The sequence below is a fragment of the Lytechinus variegatus genome, chromosome 7 (genome assembly GCF_018143015.1).
Source record: "Lytechinus variegatus isolate NC3 chromosome 7, Lvar_3.0, whole genome shotgun sequence".
Taxonomy (NCBI): domain Eukaryota; kingdom Metazoa; phylum Echinodermata; class Echinoidea; order Temnopleuroida; family Toxopneustidae; genus Lytechinus; species Lytechinus variegatus.
Window position 1 is genome coordinate 24,382,207 of NC_054746.1, and position 16,733 is coordinate 24,398,939.

At 34.6% G+C, this 16,733-nt stretch overlaps 1 protein-coding gene across 2 annotated transcripts; it reads left to right on the forward strand.

Annotated features, from left to right (window-relative positions):
* The first annotated feature begins 257 nt into the window (after nucleotides 1-257).
* Nucleotides 258-15,970, forward strand: LOC121418816 (phytanoyl-CoA dioxygenase, peroxisomal-like). 2 transcript variants are annotated; one of them, XM_041612985.1, is made up of 9 exons: nucleotides 258-368; nucleotides 4,218-4,387; nucleotides 7,357-7,516; nucleotides 7,910-7,991; nucleotides 9,990-10,171; nucleotides 11,484-11,633; nucleotides 13,120-13,254; nucleotides 14,276-14,340; nucleotides 14,622-15,970. In XM_041612985.1, exons 1-8 carry the CDS (start codon nucleotides 285-287, stop codon nucleotides 14,327-14,329), a joined length of 1,017 nt encoding a protein of 338 aa, XP_041468919.1. In that variant the 5' UTR covers nucleotides 258-284; the 3' UTR covers nucleotides 14,330-14,340; nucleotides 14,622-15,970. The 2 variants fall into 2 exon arrangements, with proteins under 2 accessions (XP_041468919.1, XP_041468918.1); XM_041612984.1 differs by having other exon boundaries at nucleotides 14,276-15,970.
* Nucleotides 15,971-16,733: the final 763 nt, after the last annotated feature.

A 16,733-nucleotide genomic window follows, 5' to 3' on the forward strand; every position in this document is an offset into this window, starting at 1 on the left:
ATGTAGATAGTGCAGTGGTTGAACTGATGGTAGACCAAATGATAGTAGCCGGGGATAGTAGACGTCTCGACGAGTTGGTGAATTAGACCAATAACCAATTGGAAGTAAAACCTTATTCAACCCAGTATTCAACAGGCTTGAAAGCAAGGTAAAATGGCAATGTTGGCTTTCCATAACGTCTGCACCTTCCACTTTGGTACTTATCTCTAGCTCTTTGTACAAAAGTATAAATTACGAAGACACCCCCACCGTACCCCCGTAAACCTAATTCAGGCTTCACAAAGATGGAGCGGACTCAAGATCACAACAGGGCACTGAAACGCCTTAATGTCTTTAATCGGCATTTATCACCGCCGTTAGCATGTTTAGTAAGTCAATGGATGTATTAATATAATTGACAGATATGACCAGGCATAGTACCGGTACCGGTATAGGCCTAGGCTAGAGTCTATTTATGTTCACTCGGGGGTTCACGTTTCAGCGTAACCCAGCCAGGCCCAGCCCCAGGGATCTCCGGCACGCGAAGCGGGGCGGAGCTCCTTGGCCTGGGTTAGTTTCAGCGATGTTCGTGTTTTTCTGCATGTTCTTTACTTTAGTAGGCCTAACGTTAGACACTCATTCAATGAATAAGGTTATGAATATGATATAACCTTGTTCTCAGTTACATCTCCATGTGTGGCAAAATAAGGTTGACAATGTTTGGATTATTTTCTCTTTTTCTATGGGCATGATGGGACAAATGCTTGATTTTCTTCACATTGATTCAGTTTTCATTACATTACAGCTATTCATCATGTGCTCTTGTAAATTTGAATCTTTAAATTATTTTTTCTTAATTGAAAATAGAGATTGAAAAATGAGATTATTTTCTTGCCATATTACTTCTTCCTATATAAGTAGGCCTACATACCACCTGTGGTGGTTACATCTCCATGTGTGGAGATGTAAAATGTATTGTCGTACTGTATTGTGGATTTGAATGCTGAGTGCTGAGAATCCACCGTTGAAGTTGTGGTAAAAAAAGCAAACATATAAATATTTACATACAAATGCAGACTTTCCACCAATAGAGGGCCTGCACAAAAATATGCCCAAAATTCAAGTTTTTGAGCGCTCTGGTGTAGATAAAAATTATTTCCAATACAGTACCGTAAAAGGTAGACCAAAAGCTTTGGTCTCTGTTATGTTGGTTGTTCAGCTGAACTCCGTTGGCTTCACTCACCAAATACAGAGACTGAAGTTCTAGCACGATCTGTACAGGGGACTCAGTGGCCATATGTTTATGTACTTAAGATCAGACAAAACGGGGAAGTGAATTTGCGTGACAGCCGAGGTTAGTCACTGTTTTTGTTCCTTTTAACTTGATTTTTCTCCGTTTTTTGGCAATTAATGCCATGAGGGAATATTAATTTGCATTTTAGTCACAATAATTGTCAATTTTTTATTCATTAAAGACAAAAATTGAAGAGCCCCGACGGGGGGATTTTGCATTGCAAGTCCCCTAATGGTGGCTGCACGATAGCGAGCCGTCTGTGTACGAGGAGAAATAAAAAAAAAATGTTAAAAAACTCCTCGAAACAGACGGCTGCCAGCTGTCTACGTAAAAGGGCACTAGTATTCAACCCGGCATAATTCAAAGATTTTGACATATTCCCCAAAATATTTAGAAATAGGGAATTTATCTTAAAGGTCAAGTCCACCTCAGAAAAATGTTGATTTGAATCAATAGAGAAAAATCAGACAAGCACATTGCTGAAAATTTCATCAAAATCGGATGTAAAATAAGAAAGTTATGACATTTCAAAGTTTCGCTTATTTTCAACAAAATAGTTATATGAACGAGCCAGTTACATCCAAATGAGAGTCGATGATGTCACTCACTATTTCTTATTATTTATTGTTTGAATTATACAATATTTCAATTTTTACGAATTTGACGATTAGGACCTTGCCTGAAGCACAAAATGTTAAAATAATGGAATTCCACGTGTTCAGGGAGGAATGAAACTTCATTTCACATGACAAGGACAAGAAAATAAAAATATTTCATATTTCATATAATAAAATACAAAAGAAATAGTAAGTGATGTCATCAACTCTCTCATTTGGATGTAACTGGCTCGTTCATATAATTATTTTGTTGAAAATAAGCGAAACTTTAAAATGCCATAACTTTCTTATTTTACATCCGATTTTGATGAAATTTTCAGCGTTATGCTTGTTGAATTTTTCTCTTTTTATTTAAATCAAGTTCTTGTTGGGGTGGACTTGTCCTTTAATTTCATACCTTTATTACTTCCAGGGTAATCTGTTGTCGGTATTTTCTTTATCAATACGTCAACTGTATGCGCGGAGGATGGAATTATGCGGCGAAGGCCTTTTGCACTGAATGGCACAAGTATTCATCCTAGTGATGAAAGATAGCAAATCTCAAAATGGTTTAGATTGCTGAATTAGATCTAGATCTATGTAAGTCTCTGGCTTTGATTACTTTGGTCTCATCTCAAATGGTCTAGTCCATAGTCGGATGGGGCATGGGCAGATTGAGAGACAGGGCCATCTTTCATCGCTAGGTTGAATACTAGTGCCGACGGATTGAATACTAGTGCCCAAAACCATCGCCGTATAATTTGATCGGCCATGCACACAGTTGACTGGTTGAAGAAAAAAACAACGGAAAAAGAATAACCAGCATTTGCTCTTGGAAATAAGACGGGTCTGAAATTCAGGTAAATTCTATATTTCTATATATTTGAGGAAACTCTCCAAATTGCAATTGTATGGAAATTACTTTAGTAATCTTGGTAAAAAAAGTGATATTTTAATGATTTTTTAAAGTGTGTGCTATGTACAGCGTAGGCATACCGTAGTCCCTACCTGTAGATCTACCACAGTCAGGGTGGTAGCAGTGAACAAGAGGGCCTAGACAGGAATAACCGTCATTTTGGGGGGCTCCACTCACCAATACATATGATAGTAAAATGTCGGAAATTATTAAATAAATCTCCAGAAACAACGGTTATTCCTGTCTAGTTCTATAGTAACGTTATTTAGGTTCCACTCCCCAGCTTTGGTCTTGATCTCTCATTCTCTGTAATGTAACAGTTATGTTAGCCTTTGAGGACTCCATGATGATGTTATAAAAATATTTTGACATGTACTTACTCATCATGGAGCCTTGAACCGCCTGCCATACATGCACATGCATAAGTGAGACCTCCACACCCGGTGAAATCGGTTTATAAGTGTGAATTTTATTGATATGAGTATGGAGATCCCAAAAATTGGGTAATAAAGAGATGAAAATTTTAAGGTTTAATGATATATAGTGATTTGTTATGCGCCAAATCCACTCTGCAGAGTGCTCAAGATGCAGTGAAAGAAAGAAAGAGCAAAGTACAAATATAATAGTAATAGATTCAGGAACAATTAAGAGGAAGCATTGAATAGACGAGTCTTAAGGTAACGTTTGAATGTGTCAACGGAAGTGCATTCACGGATTGATTGCCAGGGGAAGATCATTCCAGTGAACAGGGCTAGCGTGAGCAAAAGCCTAAACCCCCCATGTCTTCACAGATTTAGGAATAACTAGGGAACCAGAGTTGGATGAGCTGTGGGACCTGACACTGACAGGAGTGTATTTGTTAATTATATTAATATTGTACTGTGGAGCAGAGCCGTTAATTGCATGGAATACAAGGAGAAGGATTTTTTTTTTCTTACCAGACCGATCTTGTGTAGATACCTCAATCTGTTTGTCAACAAAGAAAATACAATAGGTCTCAGGTCTGACCCTTAAAACGCTTCGTTATGATGTACATTCGATTAGTGATGTTACAAAATGCCGTCTTGAAGAACAATTCAAATACTAAAATTTAATACGTGATTATAAATAAATATAATAATAATCAGTCTTTATATGTGGCCAATTTCAAGCCCCCAGCTTTAGCTTTTCTTTGCACAACTTTTAAAATTTCATTTCTTGTGTAATGTTTGCTTCTCTTAATTTTCTTTTCTTGTATTCAAATTTCGCCTGAGTTGGATTCCTTTATAAAATTCGAATTTGAATTTTCAACAAAGAACCATTCAATGAAAACTGATAAATCTATGACGGTCACTGCACTTCTGTCAGTAATAAATATGGTACGTAATCAATTTCTTGAATACTTATCATTTGAGTGACATACTAAAAAGTTTGTTTATTAATTTATTTCCAGACTCAACAGCAAACATCTTCTGGCTCATCACTTCAAGCAGGACTGTCAAATCAAATTCAGTATGTCCTGAAGAACAGTATTCTGACAGCAGAACAGGAGAAATCATACCAGGATAATGGCTTCTTGGTTATTCCCAAGCTTGTACCTCATCAAAAAATTGATATGTACAGGTAAGGTTGTATGTACAAACAATGACATTTGTTTTGTTGGATATGAATGCATTGGAATTTGGAGTGTGGGGAATATATCTATTATTGTAATTTGTGAGAAAACAACTCAAATTGCCAATTTATTTGAGGATAAATAATTTTGTGGAAAGCTCATCTGAAGTCTGTGAATAGTAATTCAAACCAAATTAATGTTACCAAAGGGCAATGCCATAAAATAATCTTTTTGTACATCCGACCCCCATTTTTCTTAAGTCTTACTTCACTTCATAAACTGACCAAGTCATGGTCCTGACTATCAATAGAACAAGAATTCAGAAACAGACAATTTCATGAAGTTCCCACATGTATAGGGAGTCGGGCGTACATATTTTATGGAATTGCCCCAAAGTTACTAAACATTCATCAATAGATAGCTGCTATATTATAAATAATAAGTAGGCTACATTGGCTGACAAATAATTAAAATGTGTGACTATGTTTTGTATTGGAATGATTTTATAATATACAGTGCATCCAAAAAAAACTATACACTTTTGAAATGGCTGCCAAATAAAAAATGTAGCACTTTGGGGCAAAAGACTTGTAGATATGGAAAGCCAATAGAGTCAACATTCAAATGACACCAAAAAGTTAGGAACTATTCATGCTTGAGCGAGCACTGCCCACTGCAACAAAGGGTATGAAAATTAGGGTGGGCTGGAATTAGCCTTCCAATCTATGTCGGTTTTTGAGAGGCGAATCCTTTCAAACTTGCAAAGTTAAGGGCGTTGTGATAAATTAATGATCAACCGTGACCAGTTTTGGTTGCTTAAGCAAATTATTAGATTATACTTTAATGCATGAGTGAACACAAATTACACTTTTTTTGGTAGCATTTCAACTTTGTCATTTGGATCTCTTTTGGGGCAACATTTCAACTTTATCATGTGGATCTCAGCAATGTGTTCATGGGAGTCGGGAGAATAGGGGGGAGAGATAGGACTTACAAATGTAAGTGTCAACAGAACATTCAGCCCCCACCCCCTCCCTCTTTCCCGCCTTCCCCTCCTGTTAAGAGACTGATGTCTACATGTACATGTATTGTCGTGTACACAAAATCCAGAGCAGAATGTTGATTTAATGATTAATTCTGAATTGGGGCATCAAGTTTTCCTATCATTTAATCAACAATTTATCATTAAATCAACTCATTCAATGTGTAATGTGATCAATCAAACATTCAGTTTTTTCAATAGATTAACCATTAACCATCATATTCATTAAATTTCTTGGTAATCATTCAATAAAAAAACTGACCATCAGCCAGATAAGTTTTGAATAGGCTACAATCCAGGAAGTGAGACAGAGAGAGGGGGAGGGGGGGGGGCTGGGAAATGGAGGTGGAGATGGGAGGGTACATATGACTTTTAATTTGTAAAAGGACAAAAAGAAGAGGAATGCCCTTTCAACATGATAACCATGTCTTAGCATATATCACCCTCTTGCTTGTAACAGGTACCATCACATTACTCTGACTGTCACAAACACACTTCTGAGGTCTGCAAGATGAATATGCTACACTAAAATTACAAGTCCTGTACTCCTGTTCACTCATGCATTAAATTTCAATTTAGAAACTCATTAAATTTTCCTAGAAAACCAAAACTTATCTCACTCATAAATTTACAATGTAGCTTAGCAAGTTCCAAAGGACTAACCACTCAAAAAAAAAATCTGTAAGGCTAATTCCTGCCCGGCATAGCCGAGCTTAGTCTCTAAGGAGAAGAGAAGTCGGGAGTCGGGGATGGGGGGGTGGGGGTTGAGATGGAGAATGGGGTTGCTAAATGTTCTGTTGACCTTTATCCCATCAACTTCACCTACTGAAGTCATATTACCCCCTCTTCTCCTGACTGTCATAAACACATTTGAGATCCACATGATAAAGACAAAGTGCTGCACTAAAAATTGCAATTCATAATCACTCATGATTAAATTTCAATTTAATAATGCATTTAATTTTCACAAACAACAAACTGATCACAACTGATATTTAATTCACCAAATAACCCTCAACTTTGCAAGTACCAAACAAACAAACCTGAATGAAAGTGGAAGGCTAATTCTGACCCACCCTAATTTTCATACCCTTTGTTTAAGTGGGTAGTGCTCGCTCGAGCATGACTAGTTTTCCAACTTTTTGGTGTCATTTGAAAGTTGACTTTATTGGCTTTCTATATCTATAAGTCTTTTCCCCCAAAATGCTACATTTTTTTATTTGGCAGCCATCTTAAAAGTGTAGAGTTTTTTGGGACGCACTGTAGTGTATTAATCAAAGATGGTTTGCAGTGTTATTAAAATGAAATATGGTAGTTAATTTTGTTTTAAAATAGATGCATATAGAGTCTACCGCCTTCTATATGCGCCTCGTAGCTTATCTACTAACAAGCATCGGCAAGTTTTTTTCCCTGTCTTCCCATTGTATTTTTCTTGGTGGTCACCTATAATATAACAAAGAAACCTGGGTTTCGATTGGTGAGACTGAATAAAACATACTCGATAATTGCATGTATGTTAAGATATTCAGGAGAAGAAAATGTTAAAATATTTGTTATGTATTACTGTTTTATCGGAATACCAGAACAGAAAAAAACAAAAGGGGAACCCGCACATATCGGACGGATTCCGGTATTCCTTCAATTCCGACCCAGGCCTAATTTACATACTATGCTGTATGGTTATTGAAAGTACATGAGATCTTGGGAGATGTATACTTTGAGTGCATTTTTAAAATAATTTTTCAGGGCATCTAGTATATATCTGCATACACTCAATAGTCTGTGCCATGTTCTTGATCCATATCATGTCAAATATTCAATGTTTTTCTGGTAAGACAGATTCATGACTTAGTGACATTTGGATTTTGTGACATACATGTAGATGAGTAAGACAAGTCATGACTTATGATACATGCATGATTCATTTTTATACAGGAAGGAGTTTGATAAAATCTGTGAAGGGCAAAATAGACTACGTTCTATGACAATCATGAAGGATGTCGCCCTCAGAACAGCTAGTGGTGAAAGAGCAATAAATAAACTCCAAGACTTTCAAGACAATGAAGTCTTATTCTCATACTGCTGTCTGCCAGAGGTGAATATCAAAACGATTTAAATTCAAGAACTGATATCACTTTCAACTATTTCCAATCACTGGACCTTTGAAAAATTGATTCTTCAGTGACCTAACATAGATATAATCTGTATGGAAACTATAAAACTTTGATAGAAAGATACAACATATGGAAATGGAAATAATTCTATAGTTCTTCCAGACTCTTCAGGAGGAAGGAGAGGCCACAAAATATTAAATTTCTATTGACTTGTTATTTGTTTCTGGTGCACTTAAAAAAAGACGAAGGAAAATAAATTACTGAACAGTAACAGCACAATGATTGGTTAAATAGCAATAACAGTGGATTTTGAACCAATGTCTTGGAGACAAAATGTTTTTTTTAATCAGTGTACTTTAACTTTGTTGTTTCAGATATTGCAATATGTAGAGTGTTTTACTGGACCTGATATCATGGCCATGCATACAATGCTTATCAACAAACCCCCAGATCCGGGTGAGTAATTACACCAAGGGCTAAAGGCTTGTTAAGTCAGGGTATGACTAGGCTAAGCAACAAAACTGAAGAATATTTTGTGTTCGTATGTCTCGTAAATCAATGGGAAATGAGACAACGACAAATGTTCTAGGGGCAAGAGCTTTTTGTACTTGTATATCAACTCGATCAAATTGTTTAATGAATTAGCAATTTAAAAAAATTGTCTGAGATACACCACCAAAATCATCACATCATACAACATTGCTTATAAAGTCATATGAAATCATTATTTTCACAACTCCATCCGTACAACTTGCATAATTGTTTCATCATGCTCTACTAAATTATGGTCAGGAAAATGGTGAAATGCAAACAAAATTTAGAAGATTGATGACATCACACTTTGGTATTCTAGTGGAATGATGTACTAAACGACATTAATACTAGTAGTTATGATTGGAAATAGGGATGAAATTCAAAGGTCATTTTGATACAAAATCTAAAGGGAGATGAAGAAGTCAGAGGAAAATGTAAGTTAACCCTTAAAGGACTGGGGGCATGATGGCCCCCTCCCTCAATGTTTTGTGTGATATTTCTGGAACACAAAGATAGCACAGTAAAATTTTATGACTTTTTCTTTTCTCTGAAGTCTTGCACAACTCTTAAGGCCAAATTCGCATCACGACACCACATGAATTCGTGTACAAAGTCTATGGGAGATGAAATTCATAAAAGGGTGATCATTATTCTGATTGGTCTGCTTGATTAATCTAAGGTTTAATTTAGTTGTTAAATGGTTTATAATAGTTTCCATTAAAAAACTATAAAACAAAAGTTGAAAAAACAAAGAAATTCTGAAAACAAACACATAAGGAAAAATTTGACTTTGGCAATTTTTCTTCGTGGAATCCTAAGATTTCAAAGATGACATCTGGAAGAAAAATGAAAATTTAAGAGAAATTGGGTATTAAATATGCAAATGTTTTTCATGAATAAATTTGCATATTTTATTCATAATTATTTTAAGAATGATTTTTTATACTAGCTTGTAGTTTATGTGGTAAAGAATGTGCAAGCCAAATTTCGGCGCAATCACATGAATGATGAATGGCGGCGGATATCAGAAGGGGGCCCATGACTGCCCCCTATCCTCAACACATCTCAAATATCCCAGTCCTTTTAGGGTTAAGGCCTTCCCTGGTTAACTTCAAAGTAAACAAATAATGTAGCAGTCAGATAAGGACAAAAAGTTCTAGTTGAGACTTGATCTCACTCTGTAGATATATAAGTATGTTTTGATGAAACAGTCACAATTTCTATTCATTTAGTTAGGCAGTACATCTGTTTATCGCAATGTTGCCACTCTATTCATGTCAACTCATGCAAAGATGAATTAACATAAAAATTCACACCTGTTTTGGGTCATTCTAAAATGGAATTCACATATCTTTTGCCCATTGTTTCAATAGCTTTTACACTATTTCTCAAATGATTTGTAATAGATTGGGTATGTTTTGGAGTAAAAAAAAAATCAAGATTATGAAAAAATGTATGATCTTGTGCTTATTCATATTTAATGTATCTTCTCCCTAAAAAAATAGTGGCCTAGACTATTGTCATACCTCAAATATCTTCGTTTGGAAAGTGATTACACTTGTGTAGGAGGTAAAAATATACATGTACAAGGAAATCTCATTGAATAATATGAATGAAATATAAAGTTTACCAATCAATGTCATTGAATAATAAACAAAATGCAAATTCAAGAGTTTTAAGGGTGGTTTGTAATACATGTGGTTCTGTTCAGTAATTCTTGTGGGTGATCCTTCTTGGGTTAATAACGGACCTGATGATTATTAGAGCATTGGGAATGTATTTGGTTAATTTTAAAAACACTAGTTGTAGTTTTCTCTGTATGGTATCAGCCAACATTACCAAGTTCCATGGAGAGGACTCAGACATTCTTTTGCTTACATTATATATAAATCAAGTGTGATATACTTTTTTTTCCCATAGGAAGCAAGACCTCAAGACATCCCATGCATCAGGATCTACATTACTTCCCATTCCGACCAGCCGAAAGCATTGTGTGTTCCTGGACAGCCATGGAAAAAGTACACAGACAGAACGGATGTCTTGTGGTTGTTCCAGGATCTCACAAGGGACAGTTAATGAGTCATGATTATCCTAAATGGGAGGTATGCACAAACCAGTAAATTTTCAGGGGATGTTTCTTACATCCATGTGTAAATTCACAATGACACTTCATGGTCAATATGTAAAGTATTTATTTTTTAAAGTAATTTTGTAACCTTTGTGTAATTGTTATAAAAAATAACCTTTGCATATTGTGAAAAATTGAATAAAAACGGTAATTAGAGCTGCAGGTTTGGGTTTCAATTTAACCCTTATTTACCTGAGCTATTTTGTGAGCTTAAAGTCCTAGGGAGGGGGCTAAAGGCCCCTCCCCCTTTAAGATCTCAGCCACGGATCGCACAATGGCGACAAAAATGTGCATGAAGGTAGAGAAAGATGTAATCTACGCCATTGCATAGGTACATTGTAAATTGCACAGAATTCTTTTTTTTATAATTAATTTACTCATGAAATCATTCTTTTTGCTCTAATTCACTAAATAAAGCTCCTAGAACCTAATTTTTGTTGAAAATATTCTTTGTGTCATTCCTAGCAACTACAAATGAAAAAATTCTGCTGTAAAAAATCAATTTCTGATGTATTTTATTGTTTTTTAAAAAATGAATTATGTATTTCTTTGTTTTTTCATCTCTTTATTTTTATTGTTTTTTTTTGACAAAATTCATCAAGGACATTATTCCAGTCATAAATAGCATCAAATCAAATAATTGTTGTCAATCAAAGTGAGAATTATCACTCATTTATGACTTTTAGATGAAACAGATTTTGTATTGACTTTTTCCATGATATATACGTTTTTTTAGCAATTTCGGTCTGACATGCACTTACATAATGATGCATAATTTCCTGGGCATCACAAATTTTGTCTCCAAGTTGTGGGAGACTTGAAGGTAAAAAGTCAGCAAGCGGGGCAGTCAAAAAAATTTGCACAGAGGGTATACCACAAAAAATGTAGAGTGGGCACTGGAAAGGCTCCACCCCCCCCCCCCGTAAGTTAGGGTTAAGGCTGCCTCAGAGTATTAATCAAAGATGAGTTTGAATAAAATGTTAAAGACTTAATAAAAATATGTGTCAAAATGATTACTTACATTATTCAAATTACTTGAGCAGTTATCAGATACATTTGAAAAATAATGAATGAAATAAGTTAACAGTAATACAAACAATTTTGTGTGACGGAGAAAATTGCAAGGGAATGAGTGGAGCCGGATGGGGCTATCATATATTAAAGCATGTACAGATTATTATTACCCCTGTCATTCGATTCAGTCACTCTCGCCCATCTACAATGGATGCACATTCACAAGCTAATAGAGAAGGGGAACAATGACAATTTGTTTTATTTTTGTGAAGGGAGGTGTTAACAAGATGTACCATGGTATATTGGACTTTGATGAATCTGCTCCTAGGGTCCATCTTGAGATGGAGAAAGGTGATACGGTCTTCTTCCATCCTCTCTTGCTACATGGATCTGGAGCTAATAAAACAAATGGATTCAGGAAGGTATACTTTGGAAGAAGTCATCTTGGTAAAGATGATGATGTTGATGATAATGATGATGATGATGATGGTGATGATGGTGATTATATTGATGATGATGATGATGATGATGATGTAGATGATGATGGTTATGATAATGATTATGATGATGATGATGATGATGATGAAGCCCATGAAGGTAATGATAATGAGAATCAGAGGCGTCGATCCTGGGGGGGCAGGGGGGCGATCGCCCCACCAATGAAAATATTGGGGGGGCAAACATATCATTTTGCCCCCCCAATAATTCCGGATATGCATTAAAAAAAACAAGATTGTAATGTTCAGCAAGCGAGATGGTGATACACAACTCGTTCTTTATTTAAAATCGTGCTCAAAATGTCCGCTTTTCAGATTGAAATATACAAATTTTCAGCTCGCGCTTCGCGCTCGCATCATTTCTGTAGCAAAAACCCATACTTTTCATGATTAAATAGGTGAATGTAAATGTCCCACTTTCAGTTCTAAGCCTCAAAAGACCTCCTGCTTCGATTTGCAATCATCTTTTCTTGGATATATATCTTGTTGTTCATCAAAAACGTCCACTAAACTGTTATTTTTTCAGATCGAAATATCAAAATTTTTCAGCTCGCGCTTCGCGCTCGCATCTATTGTTCTTTTAAATACAAATCTTATCATTGGTACCAAAAATGCTTAGAATATCAAGTTTTCAGATCAGAATATAAGGAAATTTCAGCTCACTCTCGCACTCGTACTATCTGTGTAGTGAGATATGTATCCTCCTCATGAGTTACTACAAAAAGTCCTAAACAGGCACGCTTTTCCTGTCAGTATACTAAAAAAAAATCAGCTCGCGCTTCGCGCTCGCATCAATTTCTTTGTGAGATACGTGTATGGGTCTCATGAGTCATATATATATATATATTATATACAGTACATATATATGTATATATATATATATATATATATATATATATATGTATGTATATATATATATATATATATATATATATATATATATATATATATGCGTGTGTGTGTGTGGTGTGGGTGGGTGTTTTGTACGATCGAGCGCCTTTGGAACATTAATGATTTTGCCCCCCCAATCTGAAAAATGGATCGACGCCCCTGATGAGAATGAATGTGATCATAATGAGTATGATGTAGATGATGTTGGTTGTAGTGAGGAGGGGGATATGGCTGATGATTATTATAAGGGTGATGGTGACGTGAAGAGGGGGAGGAGAGGAGATGATGCAGATGAAGATGATGTTTAGGATTATGATATTGATATTGATAATGAGTTTAAAACCAAAACTTTTACATCAGTGTAATAGAAATAATGTATTATACTTAATCCACAGTGACAGCTGACACTGGCAAAAAGGACGACCACAAACAATAACATACCAAACTTCCACCAAAACACATTTGAAATATAACTGATATTGTTTACTTGTATGAATTATGTATATGATTCCTTTTGCAGGCAATATCCTGTCATTATGCATCATCAAACTGCCATTACATTGATGTTGAAGGAACAACACAGGCCAATATGGCAAATGAAGTTCATGAGCTTGTGAAGAAGAGATTGGGAGAAGAAGTAGAAGTAGATATCAAGGTCAGTTCTACTCATATTTCATAAAACTTGATAAATTTTACTTTTTCTAGTTATTGAATCTCATGTGAAGTGAATAATCTGAACCTTAACCTGCTTGAATACATTGGCATATTATTTGCCTATGAAAAAATAATGTTTATTATGTGATATCATATTCATCATTATTAATATGATATTTTCTTCAGCCTATTAATGAAATTGAAGTGGTTGGTAACTGTCACTTTTAAAGATTAAGGAATATAGTTGCAGGGAACACTGATTTAATTATGAAGTCTGTAAAACCAAGGTTAATTTCATATTTCATATTTTCAAATTCATTTATATCACATCTCATAATAACAGGGTACAATACATAGTGAGTTAATGCAATATATTAAAAACAACAAATTTAGACCAAAAATAACAACAAATAAAAAGAGAGTATTGAATGGGATGTGAGGGAGTAACAAAAAGCCATTGGCCTATCTAGGCTACTCCCTTTTTACATCCATTACTGATAGTAAAACAAAACAACATCTTCCAATCAACTTTCGAGATTGAAAAACAAAGATCTCAAAATCAAACCAAATTCGTAGACTTGTAGAAAAAAAACAATTATCACCATATTGTTGTAGGCCTGTATCTGGTTTATTGACCAGAACTAAATTGACTTGATTTTTTTGCTTTCAATATTGAATGAAAGACATTACATGACTCCACATCCATTGTGCAGAATTTGTCATTACCTACATGTATGTATGAAAAAAAGTAAGTGTGATGTCACTCTTGTACTTTTTTTTATTCTCCATTTCCCCAAGTTTACTGTAGTATTTTTATGCCTTTTTAAATCATCAAAAATTTTCAGTTTCTCTGTTTTGTGATAAACTTTAAATGTGTAATGTTTTGCTTCAAATGGTGGAAACAAAATTTCCCTAAAAGAAATATAATACCATGAGCAGAATATGCTTTATTACTGCTAAATGCTGTTGATTTTGTGTGTAATTAAGAATAAAGAATATTTGTGATTTTATCCAAAACTCAGGACATATGGTGCATCAAAGGAAGACTAGTCAAAGGAGAACGTATCAGCTTGTGAACCAAGACAAGGTATGATCAACAACAATGAAGAATTTAATTTTAGATACTGGATATGACAGGAAATAAACTGATTGAGCAGCTAGGAAAACAATATTGCTTTTCATGTACAACTTTACTTGTCACTCCTCTAATATGCTTCTAGTCTTCAGGCCAGAATCTTTGTTGTCATACGTGATTGGTTCAAGTCGCGGTTGGGTCCATGCTTATTTCCATTTGAATGATGTTTAAGAATGCTGATTGTATTATGTATACTGATGTACTTTATTTTGTCTTACTATTATCCTCACCAGGGTGGAAATTCTATGGCTATGTCAAGTTGCTCCATGCAAATAAAGATTGGACACTGTTTGAAGTTAATAGTCGAATATAACAACACTCAGAAATATAAATCCAGAAATGACGCTCCCTATTTGCCCTCGCTTTCTCGCTCAATGAATATTAAGATACGAAGCCAGCTGCAGATTGTGATTTTGGCTCTGAAAAATTAAGTATGAATAGCACTCCCAGAACCGCATCAGTGATCAGCGCTCTGAAACTGCGTTTGAAAATACTGATTCGGTCTTCGCAATGGAAGCATAAACACACCCTCAGATATCTTAACATTTCACATTTTCAGCTTTCCCGTCTACTTGTTAAACTTGGATTGTTGACATTCGATAGTGATTTTGGGTACATTTTCACCCATTCCCATTTTCCAGTAATTCAATAAAATACATTCTCATGTTGATGATTACCGTAATGCTGGATTATATTGCTTGGCAATATTTTTATTATGGGAAGTAAATCACTATTCATTGACAAAAATGCTGCTCTGTATTGCTTTAAACTAACGCAGAACTTCTTAACTTGGTACCCAAATGCCTTCTTTTGAAGGACAAGCACCGATAAAGACCTACTTTCATCCCCCCTTTCCCTGTTTTCACAGAATTGTAGCTCACAGACTTGGCGATATATCATGTTATCAGCAGTATTTTGCTGGCGATAATTGACTAACATTGAAATCAAATATCAACCAGCACTACTTGATTAATGTACTTATGTGTAACTTTGTAGATTATGTATTCACTTTCATTTTAAGCCTACTATCATTTGTGAGGGAAAAAAATGGTTATTACTACCTCTGTTACTATATTCATGCATATATTACAGCACCATTTCATGTTAGGCCAAAATTAAGTAATTGTGTTCAGTTCAAATTCAAAGTTTCATTGTTTGATGATAATATAAAGTAGTCAAAATTACATTGTTGATTATTGAATTTAACTGTTAATGCATTCTACTACAATGTGACAGAGTCAATGTTATTCAGTTGCAAATATTTGAAGCATTGTTGCTATCTCAAAAGACATCATCTTGGAGTATAACTCTTAGTACTAAATCAATTTCATTAGGTGTACATTTTCAAGCAAAACATGTTATTTACATTATATTTGACAAACAATCTAATTGCATTTCAGGTTCTCTTTCTAGTCTTTAATTTGACTAATTCAAACCAATTTTCACAGTACTTTTTAACTTCAACCATAACATAAAAAAATTAAGTCTACAATGTTGTTTAGATGGAAAATTTATTCACTGTAGTGTGTTAACTAAGCAGATTTTCAAGAAGTACATATAAGGTGCTTGAATGTTGTTTTATTGAAAGAAAATAAAATTATTCAAATGCTTTGTAGAGCAAATTAACAAGAAATGTGATAAATACCTTTGCAATGTGACAGTTAAGTGTTTGATCGATAACAGCTCTGAATATCAAATTTTTTGTGATTTTGATAGGAGTTTGCACAAACCTTTATTGACCTGTAACCTTTTCTTTTGTTTTTACAAACTTATCACCACTTTAATGCACAATGAGAAAACAGGTGAATATACTGTATGTAATTTTGTTTATGTGAAATCAGTGCCATGAAACCTGGGTGTGTTCTGCATGATGTTAGTGATACATGCTAACTTGCCACAATAATCAATGTGATGATGTGTATTTTATGGAATGTATATTTCAGCTTTCATGATTTTTATTATTATTGAGCTATGATGTTCAGAAAGTCTTATTACTGATTCAAATATGGATTTTGAATAATTTGTAAATACATATATTAGCAATATTTTAATGAATATATTGATAATAAAATTATATATGATCCATTCAACTAATATGACTAATATTGATGGTTTGTGTTTGATTTGCTTTTATTTAGGTTTAATTTCCAGCAGTCATGTTACTAGCTATCTCAAAGAATTATTAATGATAGTAATGATTGCCTAGTACATTGACAGCTGTAAAATATGTTGTGGATTTTCACAGTTTTAAGAATTAGACATCACAAACTAAGTTTTTGTTCTTTGAAGGAAATCATCTTATAATGTAAGCTATCAGAGATGGGTTTGAGGACATATTAATTCTT

What these genes read in the sequence shown, in the direction of transcription:
- LOC121418816 (XM_041612984.1), top strand. Translation starts at nt 285, where the DNA reads ATGGAGCGGACTCAAGATCACAACAGGGCACTGAAACGCCTTAATGTC. An exon ending in AAACAAATGGATTCAGGAAG is followed by an intron (nt 11,634 to 13,119) that starts GTATACTTTGGA and finishes TTCCTTTTGCAG; the next exon opens with GCAATATCCTGTCATTATGC. An exon ending in AAGTAGAAGTAGATATCAAG is followed by an intron (nt 13,255 to 14,275) that starts GTCAGTTCTACT and finishes TCCAAAACTCAG; the next exon opens with GACATATGGTGCATCAAAGG.